This window comes from Coregonus clupeaformis, chromosome 1, assembly GCF_020615455.1.
Source record: "Coregonus clupeaformis isolate EN_2021a chromosome 1, ASM2061545v1, whole genome shotgun sequence".
In the NCBI taxonomy this organism is placed as follows: Eukaryota; Metazoa; Chordata; class Actinopteri; order Salmoniformes; family Salmonidae; genus Coregonus; species Coregonus clupeaformis.
Genome location: NC_059192.1, coordinates 76362839 through 76383385, shown reverse-complemented (window position 1 = coordinate 76383385; position 20547 = coordinate 76362839). Strand labels below are relative to the sequence as shown.

Here is a 20547-nt window from a genome sequence, read left to right as displayed (position 1 = left end):
TAATTGTTATTTTACATCGGAATCATGTTTTTATACCTACAGTATCTAAATAACTTCATTTTGAACATTCTCCAAAGTCACTGACCAGACACCTACAGAAAAGAGACCAAAGGTCAAATCCCAATGCAAATTTACAGACACACACCTGAGACCAACGATCAATCCCCAATTCCGCCCTGCAGCCATGTCAACCATCTACCTAGCCGACCACCATCTTATCATATCAGAGTCCAGTATACTATACTTCAGCATCAGACCTCTACACCACCACACCAGAGGTGGAGCGGTCCATCCACCCATAGGACCTTCCAGTCTGGTCCTAACCCACGTCACTGACGCTGACCTGGAGCAGTGAGGCAAGTGATTGACTGCAAACTTGTTTTTCTGTCACCGATAGAGCCTTGGGCTCATGGAAAAAATGACTTATCCTCTCTCTCTCTCGCTCCCTCGCTCTCTCTCTCCACCTTTCCCCTACTCTCCGTTCCACTCCACTCCTCTCCCCTCCTCTCCCCATCCCTTTTATGATGAGTCAGTATTTAATGGATCGCTAGCTGAAGAAAAGAAAAAAAGTATTCTCTCCAACAGTTCCAAACCATCTGTCAGTTGGTTTCACTGACATCACAAAGCTATGTGACAGTGCATTGTCTGACTCCATAAGCCTTCTATCTAGTGACATGTACCACTGGGCTGTGTAGGAGCTAACAGCACTGCTAGCCACAGTGAAAGCAATAGATATCAGATCTGTAGCTCTGGCTGGAGTTATCCTCTCATAGACTCAGTCAGCATAAAGAACTGTTGTTCAGCCCAGTCAACAGACTTCTACTACTGTCTTATCACTGCCGCTAGTCATGCTCTCATGACACATTCAGCCTCAGGCCAAATGACGTCATCATTACACAATGTACAAAGTGGTTAGTAAATAGATATTATTGATCATTTATAGATAATATTGATCAGTTATAGATATTATTGATCAGTTATATATAATATTGATCAGTTATAGATACTATTAATCAGTTATAGATACTATTAATCAGTTATAGATACTATCGATCAGTTATAGATATTATCGATCAGTTATAGATAATATTGATCAGTTATAGGTAATATTGATCAGTTATCAATAATAATGATCAGTTATAGGTAATATTGATCAGTTATAGAAAATATTGATCAGTTATAGATATTAATGATCCGTTATAGATATTATTGATCAGTTATAGATATTATTGAAGGCAAGGTCAGTACAGGTGCATCAAAACGGACTGAGAGACTGAAAAACAGCTTCTATCTCAAGGCCATCAGACTGTTAAATAGCCATCACTAGCCAGCTACCACCCAGTTACTCAACCCTGCACCTTAGAGGCTGCTGCCCTATGTACATAGACATGGAATCACTGGTCACTTTAATAATGGAACACTGGTCACTTTAATAATGTTTACATATTGTTTTACTCATTTCATATGTATATACTGTATTCTACTGTATTTTAGTCAATGCCACCCAGACATTGCTCGTCCTAATATTTATATATTTCTTAATTCCATTTGTTGACTTTTAAATTTGTGTGTATTGTTGTGAATTGTTAGATACTACTGCACTGTTGGCGCTAGGGACACAAGCATTTCACTACACACACAATACAGTTTTTCTCGATTGCTAAGACACATTTCTTGAAAGCTGCTCTCCTTTTCTCTTAACTGTGAACACAAAACCCAATTTTCAAGCTACATTCACAAAACCTCAGACTCTTCTTGCAAAACCAAACTTTCACCTCAAAACAGTTCAATCTGTGCTCAAAACTGAACTATGCTGTCAAATCGTGCCCCGAGTCAATCAAAATAAAAAACACTACTGAACAGTCACTAAACACTACGTAGAAAAATAGAAAACACAATGCTCAGGACATGAAGCTGGAGAAATAAATGTTTATTGTTCACTGTAGGCTAAATGCATGTTGCAAAACAAAAAAAACTGTGCATTTAGCACTTGTACAAAAAGACAAAACAGAAATCTTGTGCATTTACATGTAGCACTTTTAAAAACAAACAGAAATCTTATGCGTTTGCCACTTGTGTACAGTAAGCCCATGTAAAAATAAAGTACAAAATATACAAATAAGTGCATTACTCAGCCACAGCATCATGTCTCCGTACTGGGTCAGGCCACAGGACTTCATCCACATCACAGGCCACATTTTGTCTGGCCAGGCAACGGGGAAAAAAAACCCTGGCATGCCGTATCCAGGCTTGGCATGCCTCCACACCTATGTCACCACAGGCAAGTCCCATGGCTTGCAGGAGATTTACCCTGGTGTAAGGTTGGCGTTCATATACCTTCCACCGCCATGAGGAGAATAATTCCTCAATGGGGTTTAGGAAAGGGGAGTACGGTGGAAGGCAAAGATTGATAAAACCTTGGTTCATATTGTACCACTCTCTAACCTGGAGGGCTCTGTGAAAACTCACATTGTCCCAAACAACAACATAGATGGGATGCTCATCCTGCTGCCCTAACAAAGCATGTGATTGAGGAAAATGAGGAGCTGGTGAGTGTTGTAGGGCCCCAGGTTGGCATGATGGTGGACAACCCCATGATTGCTGATGGCAGCACATAATGTGACATTGCCACCACGCTGCCCAGGAACACCAACAATGGCCCGATGGCCAATCACATTACGGCCTCTCCTTCTCCTTTTGGTGAGATTAAACCCAGCTTCATCCATGTAGATGTATTGATGGGGTCTTTCCATTGCATCCAGTTGAAAAACCCTCTGTAGAAATAGATATAGTTTTGTAAGTGATACGGAAAAAAGTGATTTAGGCCACTACAGTAAATCACTACTTAGAGTAATCAACATTGAATGTGTCTGGATATATGCCAACCTGTACATACTGGAATCTTTGCTCTTTGACTCTGTCTGAGTTGCGATCAAAGGGCACTCTGTATAGCTGTTTCATGCGCAGTCTGTTGCGCTTGAGGACACGATCAACAGTAGAGAGGCTGACACTGTTGATACCCTCAAAATTTAAATGGTCCTCAATGATCTTCTGCTGAATTTCGCTCAGTTTAATGGCATTGTTCTCACGGACCATATCAACAATTAGGGTCTCTTGGTGTGGGGAGAACATACCTGTCCTCCCACCCGCATGTGGCAGTCTTTCAATTCTACAAAAAGAGAACATGGAGTTACAAAAAATATACATGGAATACTAGGCCTACAAACAGTTAGACCAACCCTCCATTACAATACTACAGTACATTGATGTACTGAAACATATATTTACTTACAGTATACTGTGGTACAGTATATAGTATGTCATACAGTAATTGCTGTCAACATTGACATACTGTACTATAATGTCAAAAAAAGGTAATTACCTGTTCTCTTCTCTAAATCTTCGGATTATGGTGGACACAGTGAATCTACTGATGTTTGGTTGTACCCTTTGTCCAGCCTTCCTCATGCTCATACCATGGACAAGAACATGGTCAATCACAGTAGCTCTGATTTCATCAGATATTACTGTTCTTTGTCTTCGCTGACCACCTCGACCACCTCGACCTCCTCTCACACGAACTCTTCCTCTCAGATTTATATCCATTGTAGAGCCTCACAAACCAGTGCTCTCTGAACTGGCTTACTGTATATGTTCCCTCACATCATTAGCCACAAGTGTGATCAATTTTGAGTTGTTGTGTTCAAGTGGTGACACCTGTGCTCTAATTGTGTTTGACTTTTGTCACCTGTGCTCACCATTATGCAGCACAGGTGCATCACAATGAAAATGTGTTGGCAAGTTATGTCTAAACAGGTGAAAAGTGCTTATGGTTTTGCCAAAAGAGTGATTGATTCAATCAGTGGGTTCAGGCAACTGAGCATTTGGTTCAGACAATAGAGTTTAGTGTTTTAGCAATTGAGAAAAACTGTAACATCTGCTAAATATGTGTGTGTGACCAATAAAATGTGATTTGATTTATAGATATTATTGATTTGTTATAAATAATATCAATCAGTTATAGATAATATAGATCAGTGATAGATAATATTGATGAGGGGGAAGCGAGAGAGAGAGAGAGAGAGAGAGAGAGAGAGAGAGAGAGAGAGAGAGAGAGAGAGAGAGAGAGAGAGAGAGAGAGAGAGAGAGAGAGAGAGAGAGAGAGAGAGAGAGAGAGAGAGAGAGAGAGAGAGAGAGAGAGAGAGAGAGAGGCGCCACAGGTAACTTCCACAAAGCTGTGAACGATCTGAGAGACAAGGCAAAAAGGGCCTTCTATGCCATCAAAATGAACATAAAATTTGACATACCAATTAGGATCTGGCTAAAAATACTTGAATCAGTTATAGAACCCCGTTGCCCTTTATGGTTGTGAGGTCTGGGATCCGCTCACCAACCAAGAATTCACAAACACCAAATTGAGAATTCTGCTAAAATATCCTCTGTGTACAACGTAAAACACCAAATAATGCATGCAGAGCCGATACCCGCTAATTAACAAAATCCAGAAAATAGTCGTTAAATTCTACAACCACCTAAAAGGAAGCGATTCCCAAACCTTCCATAACAAAACCATGTGAGAAATGAACATGGAGAAGAGTCCCCTAAGCAAGCTGGTCCTGGGGCTCTGTTAACAAACACAAACAGACCCCACAGAGCCCCAGGACAGCAACACAATTAGACCCAACCAAATCATGAGAAAACAAAAAGACAATTACTTGACACATTGGAAAGAATTAACATAAAAAGAGAGCAAACTATAATATTATTTGGCCCTAAACAGAGAGTAAACAGTGGCAGAATACCTGACCACTGTGACTGACCCAAAATTAAGGAAATCTTTACCTATGTACAGACTCAGTGAGCATAGCCTTGCTATTGAGAAAGGCCTCCGTAGACAGACCTGGTTCTCAAGAGAAGACAGGCTTTGTGCACACTGCCCACAAAATGAGGTGGAAACTGAGCTGCACCTCCTAACCTCCAACCAAATGTATGACCATATTAGAGACACATATTTCCCTCAGATTACACAGACCCACAAAGAATTCGAAAACAAATCCAATTTGGATAAACTCCCATATCTATTGGGTGAAATACCACAGTGTGCCATCACAGCAGCAAGATTTGTGACCTGTTGCCACAAGAAAAGGGCAACCAGTGAAGAACAAACACCATTGTAAATACAACCCATATTTATGTTGATTTATTTTCCTTTTTGTACTTAAACTATTTGCACATCATTACAACACTGTATATATGACATTTGAAATATCTTTATTCTTTTGGAACTTCTGAGTGTAATGTTTACTGTTAATATTTATTGTTCATTTCACTTTTGTTTACTATTTACTTCACTTGCTTTGGCAATGTTAACATACGTTTCCCATGCCAATAAAGCCCTAAAATTGAAATATAGTTGAATTTAATTAAGAGAGGGAGGGAGAGGCCCCTCTATTTGTCTAGTTATGTCAAGGTTGTGTCCTTGAGTCGATCTGTGGGCCGGGGACGGCTCTATGGCCGGAAGGGGTAGAGGACAGGACGGCACTCAACTCTGATCCGCATGTTCATGCTTGTGTGTGTGCGCGTCTGTGCGCCTGTGTGTGCGTGTGTGTGTTACAGTATTTATGCTGGCTTGTAAGAGCTTAGTTTGCTTGGCACATTATTAAAGTATACCCAACACAGTGTAGTTATCAGTTATTAGAGCCCATGGGTTAACTAAATACATACGGTTGGCCTGAGGAGAAACTGAACAAAGAAATGTTTCCACAGAACCTGAAGTGTGGTTTGGTTGATTACTAGAAACCTGGCAGGACCAGTTCTAGTGTTCACACACACACACACACACACACACACACACACACACACACACACACACACACACACTCAAGGACATCACTGCTGGACATTTTGCTGCTGGGAGCTGCTCTGTGTCTGACATTCTCTTACGGGTAGATATGTTTGTGGAATCATAACACTATATCATACAGAAGTCTGACTGGCTTTCTTGTGTTTACCCCAGGATCCGCCGCTGGGGATGAGAAGACTAATAGTGTGTTTGCTGAAGGAAGACAATGTGATGGAAGACAAACCCCCAAATTAACAGAAGAACAGAAGAGCGCAACAGTGGGACCTTGCTGTTTCACCACTAGTAAACACTACACATTCTCCCTTTACAATCTATAGGCCTGACCAGGGGTCCAACTACAGGGGTGCAAAACCATCCCTTCTCAGGTTACTGTACCACCAAGAGTCGGTTGTTGACCTTTCAATGCTGTGTCTGCCTGTCTCCCAATAAGGATTAGTCTAGAGCACATTATTTAACAGTAACAGGGGGGTCTGATGATCATAACATAACAATGGTGACCTGATAATCCTGCAATTAATAAATAGAGTCCAACAGTGGAGATGGCTTGATTCATTCATAAAGTATGAGAAAGACAAGACTGCCTGCATATTCAAAATGTAAGCACATTTTCATCAGGTTTTTGTAAAGGATGTAGGCTAACTACTGTACTGGTAAGACCATGATGTTGTAAATACAAGAAATGAGTAAACATATTTCCATACAGAGTTTTAATTTGATTGGTTTCCGTTTGGCTACTGTGAAACATAACTCACTGATAAGTAATACCATGCTGCAACACATGGACACACACACACGTGCGCGCCAGCACGCACACACACACACACACACACACACACACACACACACACACACACACCTGAGATGTGAATGCAAATAGAAAAAGAAACAGTTAAAATAGATGAACCAACATAGAAATCATGTTAAATCCCTCTGACAATGAATGGGCGGGTGCAACAAGTGGACTGACACGTGGAAAGCCTCTAATTGATTTTGACAAAGTGCAGTTTTAGCCCTGTTTATACCTGGTTCTAACAGTCTTGAGCATGTCCACATTCTCATTGTGATCTAATTGGGATATTATTTTCCTGACCACCTCCAGAGTGGTCTTTCAATGAATTTGCATGATTTGTATACAGGGAAGGACCATGATATCTGGTCACAATGTGGACACAGTGGACGGACAAGAGACACATTTATGTGGTGGTGTAAAGTACTTAAGTAAAAATACTTTAAAGTACTACCTAAGTAGTTTTTTTGGGTATCTGTACTTTAATTTACTATATATATTTTTGACTACTTTTACTTTTACTTCGCTACATTCCTAAAGAAAATTATGTACTTTTTACTCCATACATTTTCTCTGACACCCAAAAGTACTTGTTACATTTTGAATACTTAACAGGACAGGAAAATGGTCATCCCTACTGCCTCTGATCTGGCGGACTCACTAAACACAAAGGCTTTGTTTGATAATTATGTGTGTTGGAGCTGGCTATCAGTAAATAAATAATCAGTAAATTAAAATAAAATAAAACAATTGTGCCATCTGGTTTGCTTAATATACTGTATGTGAAATGATTTATACTTTTACTTTTGATACTTAAGTATATTTTAGCAAATTATATTTACTTTTGATACTTAAGTATATTTAAAACCAAATACTTTTAGACTTTTACTCAAGTAGTATGTTACTGGGTGACTTTCACTTTTACTTGAGTCATTTTCTATTAAGGTATCTTTACTTTTACTCAAGTATGACAATTGGGTACTTTTTCCATCGCTGCATTTATGCAACAGCTTCAATGTGGGCACAATCAGAATGCGGATAAAATCTGGACAAAGGACGCATTTTAGCCCAGGTGTAAACGAGGCTTTTGGCAGTGCAGGGCACAGATGACCATGTCCGGAGTTGGAGCGCACTCCCATTGGCTAAGCGAGCGCTACGTGTACGTTACAGCAGCGACAGGTACGTAACATGTTACAGTTATCTTTCATCATCGGAGAGGAACCACAGACGCTTCTTCCACTCAACCAAAACGTTCATTCTGAGGATATTATCGATGTTTCACGGTGATAACGATTATTCTACATACACGGGAATCTTACTTTCATTTTAAAGGTAAATTAAGTTTCAATTTGTTGTCCATTCCCTTTTTTCTTTATGGAAATGTAATGAAGTTGTATCAATTTAAGATGTTCACAGTTTTTTCAACATTTCAAATCAAAAGACCCCTTCTTACTGATAAACATGATATACAGTCCGGTCCATAATTATTGGCACCCTTGATAAAGATTAGCAAAAAAATACTGTATAAAATAAATAATACAAATACTGAGCTATATTGTAAGCTCACGAAAGGGGGGAAATTATATTATTTTATACTAATACAATTGCTCAGAGAAATATATTTTTTGTAACAAGTAATATATATATATATATATATATATATATATATATATATATATATATAAATATAAAATATGAAAGGGGTCAAAGTATTGGCACCCCTGTTTTCAATACATTTCAATATCTAACCAAGCGAGGATAACGGCACTGAGCCCTTTTCTAAAATGTTTTATGAGATTGGAGAACACATTGGGAGGGATCTTAGTCCACTCCATACAGAATCTTTCCAGGTCCTTGATATCTGTCGTCTGCGCTTATGGACTGCCCTTTTCAATTGAAACCACAGGTTTTCAAAGGGGTTAAAGTCCGGAGACTGAGATGGCCATTGCAAAATGCTGATTTTGTGGCCAATTAACCATTTCTTTGTGGATTTTGATGTGTGCTTGGGGTTATTGTCTTGCTGGAAGATCCACTTGCGGCCATGTTTCAGCCTCCTGGCAGAGGCAACCAATGTCCTGGTACTTGTTAAAGTTCATGATGCCGTTGACCTTAACAAGGGCCCCAAGGACCAGTGAAAGCAAAATAGCCCCATAACTTCAAAGATCCACCACCATATTTAACAGTAGAGATGAGGTTTCTTCTTCATAATTATGTATTGCTCTTTTGAAGGCCAAGCCCACCACTGGTGTGTGTGGCCAAAGAGCTCTATTTTCATGGATTGCTAAACGGCGTTGGCACTTGGATTGGAAGCGGTGCTATGGTCAGATGACATGAAGATAGAGCTCTGTGGTGGGTTTTGAGTCGAAAGAAGGATGCAGACGCATGCAGACACAGTCAAATCAAATTCTATTGGTCACATGTGCCGAATACAACAGGTGTAGACCTTACCGTGAAGTTCTTACTTACCAGCCCTTAGCCAACAATGCAGTTTTAAGAAAATAAGAGTTAAGAAAATATTTACTAAATAAACTAAAGTAAAAAATAAAATAAAAAAATAACACAATAAAATAACAATAATGAGGCTATATACAGGGGGTACTGGTACCGAGTCAATGTGCGGGGGTACAGGTTAGTCGAGGTAATTGAGGTAATATGTACATGTAGGTAGAGGTAAAGTGACTATGCATAGATAATAAACAGCGAGTAGCAGCAGCGGCGGGGGGGTCAATGTAAATAGTCAGGGTAGCCATTTGATTAATTGTTCAGCAGTCTAATGGCTTAGGGGTAGAAGCTGTTAAGGAGCCTTTTGGACCTTGGCGCTCCGATACCGCTTGCCGTGCAGTAGCAGAGAGAACAGTCTATGACTTGGGTGGCTGGAGTCTTTTTAGGGCCTTCCTCTGACACCGCCTGGTATAGAGGTCCTGGATGGCAGGAAGCTTTGCCCCAGTGATGTACTGGGCCGTACGCACTACCCTCTGTAACGGCTTGTGGTTGGATGCCGAGCAGTTGCCATACCAGCCGGTGATGCAACCAGTCAGGATACTCTCGATGGTGCAGCTGTAGAACTTTTAGAGGATCTGGGGACCCATGCCAAATATTTTCAGTCTCCTGAGGGGGAATAGGCATTGTCGTGCCCTCTTCACGACTGTCTTGGTGTGTTTGGACCGTGATAGCTTGTTGGTGATGTGGACTCCAAGGAACTTGAAGCTCTCAACCCGCTCCACTACAGCCCCATCAATGTGAATGGGGCCGTGCTCGGCCCTCCTCGATCAGCTCCTTTGTCTTGATCATGTTGAGGGAGAGGTTGTTGTCCTGGCACCACACTGACAGGTCTCTGACCTCCTCCCTATAGGCTGTCTCATCATTGTCGGTGATCAGGCCTACCACCGTTGTGTCGTTGGCAAACTTAATGATGGTGTTGGAGTCGTGCTGGCAATGCAGTCATGGGTGAACAGGGAGTACAGGAGGGGACTAAGCACGCACCCCTGAGGGGCCCCCTGTTGAGGATCAGCGTGGCAGATATGTTGTTGCCTACCCTTACCACCTGGGGGCGGCCTGTCAGGAAGTCCAGGATCCAGCTGCAGAGAGAGGTGTTTATTCCCAGGGTCCTTAGGTTAGTGATGAGCTTTGAAGGCACTATGGTGTTGAACTATTGTGGGGCGGCAGGTAGCTTAGTGGTTAAGAGCGTAGTGCCAGAAACCGAAAGGTCGCTGGTTCTAATCCCCGAGCCGACTAGGTGAAAAATCTGTCGATGTGCCTTTGAGCAAGGCACTTAAGCTCATGTAAGTCGCTCTGGATAAGAGCATCTGCTAAATGACTACCAAAAAAAGAATATGCTGAGCTGTAGTCAATGAACAGCATTCTCACATACAGTGGGGAGAACAAGTATTTGATACACTGCAGGTTTTCCTACTTACAAAACAAGTAGAGGTCTGTAATTTTTATCATAGGTACACTTCAACTGTGAGAGACGGAATCTAAAACAAAAATCCAGAAAATCACATTGTATGATTTTTAAGTAATTAATTTGCATTTTATTGCATGACATAAGTATTTGATACATCAGAAAAGCAGAACTTAATATTTGGTACAGAAACCTTTGTTTGCAATTACAGAGATCATATGTTTCCTGTAGGTCTTGACCAGGTTTGCACACACTGCAGCAGGGATTTTGGCCCACTCCTCCATACAGACCTTCTCCAGATCCTTCAGGTTTCGGGGCTATCGCTGGGCAATACGGACTTTCAGCTCCCTCCAAAGATGTTCTATTGGGTTCAGGTCTGGAGTTCTTACGGAGCCACTCCAGGACTGGCTAGGCCACTCCAGGACCTTGAGATGCTTCTTACGGAGCCACTCCTTAGTTGCCCTGGCTGTGCGTTTCGGGTCGTTGTCATGCTGGAAGACCCAGCCACGACCCATCTTCAATGTTCTTACTGAGGGAAGGAGGTTGTTGGCCAAGATCTCGCGATACATGGCCCCATCCATCCTCCCCTCAATACAGTGCAGTCGTCCTGTCCCCTTTGCAGAAAAGCATCCCCAAAGAATGATGTTTCCACCTCCATGCTTCACGGTTGGTATGGTGTTCTTGGGGTTGTACTCATCCTTCTTCTTCCTCCAAACACGGCGAGTGGAGTTTAGACCAAAAAGCTATATTTTTGTCTCATCAGACCACATGACCTTCTCCCATTCCTCCTCTGGATCATCCAGATGGTCATTGGCAAACTTCAGACGGGCCTGGACATCCGCTGGCTTGAGCAGGGGGACCTTGCGTGCGCTGCAGGATTTTAATCCATGACGGCATAGTGTGTTACTAATGCTTTTCTTTGAGACTGTGGTCCCAGCTTTCTTCAGGTCATTGACCCCACGAGGTGAGATCTTGCATGGAGCCCCAGACTGAGGGTGATTGACCATCATCTTGAACTTCTTCCATTTTCTAATAATTGCGCCAACAGCTGTTGCCTTCTCACCAAGCTGCCTGCCTATTGTCCTGTAGCCATCCCAGCCTTGTGCAGGTCTACAATTTTATCCCTGATGTCCTTACACAGCTCTCTGGTCTTGGCCATTGTGGAGAGGTTGGAGTCTGTTTGATTGAGTGTGTGGACAGGTGTCTTTTATACAGGTAACGAGTTCAAACAGGTGCAGTTAATACAGGTAATGAGTGGAGAACAGGAGGGCTTCTTAAAGAAAAACTAACAGGTCTGTGAGAGCCGGAATTCTTACTGGTTGGTAGGTGATCAAATACTTATGTCATGCAATAAAATGCAAATTAATTACTTAAAAATCATACAATGTGATTTTCTGGATTTTTGTTTTAGATTCCGTCTCTCACAGTTGAAGTGTACCTATGATAAAAATGACAGACCTCTACATGCTTTGTAAGTAGGAAAACCTGCAAAATCGGCAGTGTATCAAATACTTGTTCTCCCCACTGTAGGTGTTCCTTTTGTCCAGGTGTGAAAGGTCAGTGTGGAGTACAATAGAGATTGCGTCATCTGTGGATCTGTTTGGGCGGTTTACGAATTGGAGTGGGTCTAGGGTTTCCTGGATGATGGTATTGATGTGAGCCATGACCAGCCTTTTAAAGCACTTCATGGCTACAGACGTGAGTGCTACGGGTCGGTAGTTATTTAGGCAGGTTACCTTAGTGTTCTTGGGCACAGGGACTATGGTGGTCTGCTTGAAACATGTTGGTATTGCAGTCTCAGTCAGTGAGTTTGAAAATGTCAGTGAAGACACTTGCCAGTTAGTCCGCGCATGCTCTGAGTACACGTCCTGGTAATCGGCCTTGTGAATGTTAACCTGTTTAAAGGTCTTACTCACATCGGCTACGGAGAGCGTGATCACATAGTCGTCTGGAACAGCTGGTGCTCTCATGCATGCTTCAGAAGGCATTTAGCTCGTCTGGTAGGCTCGCGTCACTGGGCAGCTCGCAGCTGGGTTTCCCTTTGTAATCCGTAATAGTTTGCAAGCCCTGCCACATCCGACGAGCGTCGGAGTCGGTGTAGTAGGATTCAATCATAGTCCTGTATTGACGCTTTGCCTGTTTGATGGTTCGTCTGAGGGAATAGCAGGATAAAAAACAACAACAACAAAAAACATATTTATTGAATATTAAAACATACAATCTACTTGCAGTGAAGCCGCTCAACATTTACATTACATTCAGTCATCTAACAGACTCCCATCCAGAGCGACCCACAAGGGCACATGGACAGATCTCCCACCAAGTCAAAACGGGGACCCGAACCAGCGACCTATCGGCCACCGGCCCAAGCGCCCAACTGCCAGGCCACCAACCATCCAATATCCTCCCACAGTTCCCCAAGAGCTGCCCATCAACCATCCGAGAACCCCCCCCAAAAAAAACTACCTCTCCCTCCATTTCCCCCCCCAACCCCCCCCCCCCAAGCCACCGTCCCCCAATACAACAACAACAACATTCAACAAAATGAACAAAAGAGAAAAAAGAGAAGACAGTAAACAACAAAAACAAAAGACATCGAGGACAACAAAATCATAACAGCAAAGACAACAGAATACGTTTGAGTGCATGTGTGGCACTATTTACATGTGTGTATGTGTATGTGTGTGTCCGTGTGTGTGCACTTGTGTGCGTTTGAATGCTAGTCTGTGTATATGCATGTGTACACGCGTACAAACACCTGCGCGGCATCAGCCTCAGGCAAACAATCACAGCCCCTCAGTGTCATTCGAACATTTCTTATAAGCGTCCCGATTAGTGTCCCGCTCCTTGAAAGCGGCAGCTCTGTTCTTTAGCTCAGTGTGGATGTTGCCTGTGATCCATGGCTTCTGGTTGGGATACTGTATGTACGTACGGTCACTGTGGGGACGAAGTCATCGATGCACTTATTGTTGAATCCCGGAACATATTCTAGTCTGTGCAAGCAAAACAGTCCTGTAGCTTAGCATCCGCGTCATCTGACCATTTCCGTATTGAGCGAGTCACGGGTACTTCCTGCTTTAGTTTTTGCTTGTAAGCAGGAATAAGGAGGATAGGATTATGGTCAGATTTGCCAAATGGAGGGCAAGGGAGAGCTTTGTAAGGGTTTCTGTGTGTGGAGTAAAGGTGGTCTAGAGTTTTTTTCCTTTTGGTTGCACATTAAACATGCTGGTAGAAATGAGGTAAATCCGATTTAAGTTTGCCTGCATTAAAGTCCCCGGGCCACTAGGAGCGCCACTTCTGGATGAGCATTTTCTTGTTTGTTTGTGGCCTTATACAGCTCGTTGAGTGCGGTCTTAGTGCCAGCATCGGTTTGTGGTGGTAAATAGACAGCTACGAAAAATAAAAATGAAAACTCTCTTTGATAGATAGTTCACCCATGACTGCGTGGCCAAGCACGCCTCAAACTCAATCATCAAGTTTGCAGATTAAACAATAGTAGTAGACTTGATTACCAACAATGACGAGACCGCCTGCAGGGAGGAGGTGAGGGCTCTGGGAGTGTAGTGCCAGGAAAATAACCTCTCACTCAACGTCAACAAAACAAAGGAGATGATCGTGGACTTCAGGAAACAGCAGAGGGTGCACCCACCTATCCACATCGACGGGACCGCAGTGGAGAAGGTGGAAAGCTTCAAGTTCCTTGGCGTACACATCACCGACAAACTGATATGGTCCACCCACACAGACAGTGTGGTGAAGAAGGCACAACAGAGCCTCTTCAACCTCAGGAGGCTGAAGAAATTCGGCTTAGCACCTAAAACCCTCACAACCTTTTACAGATGCACAATTGAGAGCATCCTGTCGGGCTGTATCACCACCTGGTACGGCAACTGCACCGCCCACAACCGCAGGGCTCTCCAGAGGGTGGTGCCGTCTGCCGAACGCATTACCGGGGGCAAACCACCCGCCCTCCAAGACACATACAGCACCCGATGTCACAGGAAGGCCAAAAATATCATCAAGGACATCAACCACCCGAGCCACTGCCTGTTCACCCCGCTGTCATCCAGAAGGCGAGGTCAGTACAGGTGCATCAAAGCTGGGACCGAGAGAATGAAAAACAGCTTCTATCTCAAGGCCATCAGACTGTTAAATAGCCATCACTAGCACATTAGAGGCTGCTGCTGCCTATTGAAATCACTGGCCACTTTAAGAAATGGAACACTAGTCACTTCAATAATGTTTACATATCTTGCACTACTCATCTCATATGTATATACTGCATTCTATTCTATAATATTCTACTGTATCTTAGTCCATGCCGCTCTGTCATTGCTTGTTCATATACTGTATGTATATATTCTTAAATCCCATTCCTTACTAGTTTTGTGTGTAGTGGGTATATGTTGTGAATTGTTAGATATTACTTGTTAGATATTACTGCACTGTCGGAGCTAGAAGCACAAGCATTTCGCTACACCCACTATAACATCTGCTAAACACGTGTATGTGACAAATAAAATGTGATTTGATTTGGTCTACAGCTTATCATGAGGTACTCTACATCGGGCGAGCAAAACCTAGAGACTTCATATCAAAGGATATTAAGGATCTGGAAAGATTCTGTATGGAGGAATCGTCTAATATCCCACCTAATGTGTTCTCCAATCTCATAAAACATTTTAGAAAAAGGCTCAGTGCCGTTATCCTCGCAAGGTGAGGTATTGAAAGGTATTGAAAACAGGGGTGGCAATAATTTTGACCTCTATATTTTGTAGATTTTTTTTAAACTTAAAAATCTTTCTCTGAGTAATTGTATTAGTATAAAATAATATAATATCCCACTTTTTTTGAGCATACAATATAACTCAGTCTTTATTTTATACTGTATTTTTAGCTCATCTTTATCATGGGTGCCAATAATTATGGACCTGACTGTGTGTCATGTTTATCAGTAAGATGGGGTCTTTTGATTTGAAATGTTGATGACAACAATTATTGTTTTATTTTCAGATGGATATAGGCTCCTATGTGGGGGGTTAGTTGTAACTCAGTACCTAAAACCTTATATGGTATTTAGACAAATTCACATAATTATATAACGTTTCACTTCTTTACATCAAGTTTAGCACAACAACTTAGATAATACCTTAGAAAAATCATTTGGTCAATTTTGGTCAATTTTGGGTTTTTGGTCAATATGACATGCCTAAAAGATCAAATGTAAATATATTTGTTGTCAATTTAGTGTATTATCATCGAAATATCTGTTTCAAATTTGTTTTTTGTTTTTCAATTACCCTTCATTTTTACCATTGAAGACAGTGTTACATTTACCTGCAGCCATTTACATGGAACCCTGCCTACTGGGTCAGTTGTGATGTTTCACTCCCTCCACTTTCGGTAAAAAAAATGTAACGACTGGTATGGCCTAGAAATGGACTTACAGTGTGTAATGGTAGCTGCCATATGTATGTTGTTTGTATAAAAATATTATCAATCTAACCCTAATAATATTTTCATAATAAGAAAAAGCCTAAAAGTGTTACTTTGTTACCCAACTCCCCTATCATCACCCCTAATAATCCTGAAGTATTTAAGAAACATGTTGAATGAAATAATCCTGAATGTATACTTTCTGTAAATACAACAATGTGTAGTTGGTTTTATGATGTGAAAAAACTGTTAGAATAACTTGCTGTATAGCAGAACAGCCCCTTGCAGTGAATTCACCTGTTACCATGGTACATGCATGGTGTCTGATGAAGCATAACAGTAGAGGCCAACAGCCTCCACACAGACACACGTTACACATCATAGATGGAGGAGGTCAGAGATCTGGCCGTGTGGTGCCAGGACAACAACCTCTCCCTCAACGTGACCAAGACAAAGGAGATGATTGTGGACTACAGGAAAAAAAAGAGGACTGAGCACGCCCCCATTCTCATCGACGGGGCTGTAGTGGAACAGGTTGAGAGCTTCAAGTTCCTTGGTGTCCACATCACCAACGAACTATCATGGTCCAAACACACCAAGACAGTCGTGAAGAGGGCACGACAAAGCCTATTCCCCCTCAGGAGACTAAAAAGATTTGGCATGGGTCCTCAGATCCTCAAAAAATTCTACAGCTGCACCATCGAGAGCATCCTGACTGGTTGCATCACCGCCTGGTATGGCAACTGCTTGGCCTCTGACCGCAAGGCACTACAGAGGGTAGTGCGTACGGCCCAGTACATCACTGGGGCAAAGCTCCCTGCCATCCAGGACCTCTATACCAGGCGGTGTCAGAGGAAGGCCCTCAAAATTGTCAAAGACTCCAGCCACCCTAGTCATAGACTGTTCTCTCTGCTACCGCACGGCAAGCGGTACCGGAGTGCCAAGTCTAGGTCCAAAAGACTTCTCAACAGCTTCTACCCCCAAGCCATAAGACTCCTGAACAGCTAATCATGGCTACCCGGACTATTTGCACTGCCCCCCCCACCCCATCCTTTTTACGCTGCTGCTACTCTGTTAAGTAAGTATTTATGCATAGTCACTTTAACTCTACCCACATGTACATATTACCTCAACTACCTCAACTAGCCGGTGCCCCCGCACATTGACTCTGCAACGGTACCCCCCTGTATATATAGCCTCCCTACTGTCACTTTATTTTACTGTATATATAGCCTCCCTACTGTCACTTTATTTTACTTCTGCTCTTTTTTTCTCAACACTTTTTTTGTTGTTGTTTTATTCTTACTTTTTTGTTTAAAATAAATGCACTGTTGGTTAAGGGCTGTAAGTAAGCATTTCACTGTAATGTCTGCACCTGTTGTATTCGGCGCATGTGACCAATAAAATTTGATTTGATTTGATTTGATTTGAGATAGCCTATATCTCAGACAGCTTTACTGTTAATCTCACACAGCAATCTGCAATTTAAAGGAGCAATCTGCAGTTGCGACATCTGCGATTGCTACATGGAACTGTTGTACCCCATCAGAACCCAGAATATACCCTTGTTTTACTCAATTGTTTGTAAACTATTTAATTGTAAACAAACACTGTATAGCCTCAAGGCATGGTTAAAACTATAACTGTGATATCATGGATGGTCTGTCCTTGCATTCATAGCTCTGTTTATGAATTTGAAAGTGGTAACATTTCTTCAGCCCCATCCCTCAGCGGTTTACCAAATCAGTGGTGGGGTGAGCGCTTTGTTTTTGTTTGAACTGCAGATTGCCCTTTTTAGTTATGAGATGGAGTACACAGAGCAAAATCTCTCTCCCCAAAATCATGCTGTTCTTTTCTGGCCCCTGTCTGTAATAAGAGAGTAACCTTGAGTTGGGTATTATCTTGGGCCCTGGGTAGCCTGCAGTAGGATAAGAGAGGTGGACACACTGGCTGATTAGATAGACACTGTGTTTCTATCATTTGTCTTCACATCAAAAGAAAATACATCTTCATTTAAAACTGCGAATAAAAACAATTCTTAAAAAGGCCATATTTCTGTCTTAATGTAATGCATTCCTCATCATTAATCATCATAAACAGCAGATTTAGTTCCATTAGCTAATTACAATGTAATAACAGTGTAATCAGCGTTTTATAACTTCATTGGGTTTGTCAATTCCTAGTGGTTTTTATGAGTAATAAGGACTCAAACTCAAGTACCCCCTGTATATTGCCTCATTATTGTTATTTTTATTTATTAATTTTTTTACTTTAGTTTATTTAGTAAATATTTTCTTAAAACTGCATTGTTGGTTAAGGGCTTGTGAATAAGCATTTCACTGTAATATGTTAAATAATTGGTCATTTAGCAGACGCTCTTATCCAGAGCGACTTACAGGAGCAATTAGGGTTAAGTGCCTTGCTCAAGGGCACATCGACAGATTTTTCACCTAGTGGGCTCTGGGATTAGAACCAGCGACCTTTCGGTTACTGGCACAACGCTCTTAACCACTAAGCTACCTGCCGCCCACTGTAAGGTCTACACCTGTTGTATTCGGCGCATGTGATAAATCAAATTTGATTTGATGATTTGAATTGAGAGTGGAAGGGGAAAATGGTGATCAAAAAGCTGCATATTCCAACTTGTGAGTTGAAACTAATCTGTAACACTGTAGCCCTCAGGGCAAAGGCCCTGCCCATTGTTTGCTTATCTTTTCCTTGACAAGTCCTTTCTATAACCAGTTGTTGTGTCTGTTGTCTTTCAAGGCTGTTGTGAGGAAGAGGGGTAACTGAATCAGGCTGAAGGATGAAGTCTAAAGGGAAGGCCGCTAAGTCATCCAGAAAACCCTGGACCGAGGCAGACCTGGACCCTGAACCAGAGACCAGTGAACCAGGCACCAGCGAACAGGAGGGTTCTGAGGCCTCGGTCTGTATTGGAGGCTCCTGGAGAGGCGTCTTGAGGGGCGGGGACTGCGAGCGAGGTGGAGGCGCCACCCACGGCCCCCACAGACGCCGACGGTTTCACAACAGCAACAGAGAACGCAACGTCCGGCGGCTGGAGAGCAACGAGCGGGAGCGCCAGCGCATGCACAAACTTAACAAGGCCTTCCAGGCTCTCAGAGAGGCCATCCCGCATGTCAAAATGGACAAGAAGCTCTCCAAGATCGAGACGCTGACGTTGGCCGAGAACTACATCAAGTCCCTGACCTCCATCATCCTGGGGATGTCCAGCGCCCACCTGCCCCCTGGGGAGACACCGACAGAGGCTAGTGCCGCCAGACTGCTCCAGTGTTACCAGCGGCACCTGGAGGAGGACGGGGATGAGAGCCTGTCTCAGTTCCTCACCCAGATCCACAGCTTCAGCGAGCAGAGCTAACAGCTAGCTTCAGTTCCTCACCCAGATCCACAGCATCAGCCAGGAAAGCTAACAGCTAGCAGGTGCTAACTGCACAGCCAAATAGTTGAAGCATCCAGGCTTGACTTGGGGAGTGAATCTCAACTGAAACCCATCTCCCATATTGTACACTGCTACTGTTTATGATCACGGCCAAAAGTAGTGCACTGTATGGGGAAAGGGGGTCATCTGAGATGCAGCCTTATACTCCGACAAGCTAGTGTGCTATAGTGACATACCTGACATCACCATGCACTAAATGGAGCACACAAGAACTTGCCTCAGTAACTCTAACAGACAGACAGGCAGACAGACAGTGTCCTTCTACCTGACTGGCTGGCTGAAGCAAAGAGCACCAGCAGCCTGTGGACTATGCCAGACTAGACATAGGCCTAGCCAGAACTGTGACAGACAGAATCCCCAAAGGACCATGCTATTACTTCTAGAACAGTGGAACTTAAAGTTAATCTCATGTGGGATTCTGATTCTGATTGGTGGTGAGAACCAAGTGTGAACAGACTTCTGACCGGCCCAAGTCAAAGAACATACCAGCGCCATTTTATTTAATCTGTTTTTTTTCATAGTTTTTTTTATTTTCTGTCATTTTTCTAGCTGGCGATTAACTGTAGTTACCTGATTGGTCAGAAATGTAAAATAACTGATTGTCAAAGTATAGTTCTGTCATGTTGTATAATGATTAGAAGACAGGCGAAGGAATACGTATTAGGGGTTTTATTTACTCCACCCAACACAAACACGTAATATACTGTATATCAAAGGGATGTAACCCAAACAAAGAGCGAGGTGTAACCTCTACACAATACACGGGACGAGACCCGTAAACAACAAGAGCACTATACACGGTACTCACGAGACAACGGACATGGGAAAATAATCGACAAGGACAACGGGGAACAGAGGGCACATATATACACATACTAATCAGGGGGAATGGGAACCAGGTGTGCGTAATGAGACAAGACAGTCTGGGGTTGGTGGTAATGATCTAGTTCAGTGACACCTAGAAGGCCGGTGACGTAGACCTCTGGAGCTGGTGAACGGAATGAGCAGCAGTACCGGTACCGGGGGGATCCGTGACAAGTTAATTCTCCAGCATACACTGTAGCCCACAGGGCCCAAGCTGTGTAGATAGGACAGGCCAC

The 20547-nt window shown here is 42.7% G+C and overlaps 1 protein-coding gene across 1 annotated transcript; it reads left to right on the top strand.

The window, feature by feature from the left end:
- The first annotated feature begins 7857 nt into the window (after window positions 1–7857).
- On the top strand, window positions 7858–20143 carry LOC121577083 (class A basic helix-loop-helix protein 15). Its single transcript, XM_041890850.2, has 2 exons — window positions 7858–7982; window positions 18757–20143. The coding sequence occupies exon 2, from the start codon at window positions 18797–18799 to the stop codon at window positions 19364–19366; it is 570 nt and encodes a 189-aa protein (XP_041746784.1). The 5' UTR covers window positions 7858–7982; window positions 18757–18796; the 3' UTR covers window positions 19367–20143.
- The last annotated feature ends 404 nt before the right edge of the window (window positions 20144–20547 follow it).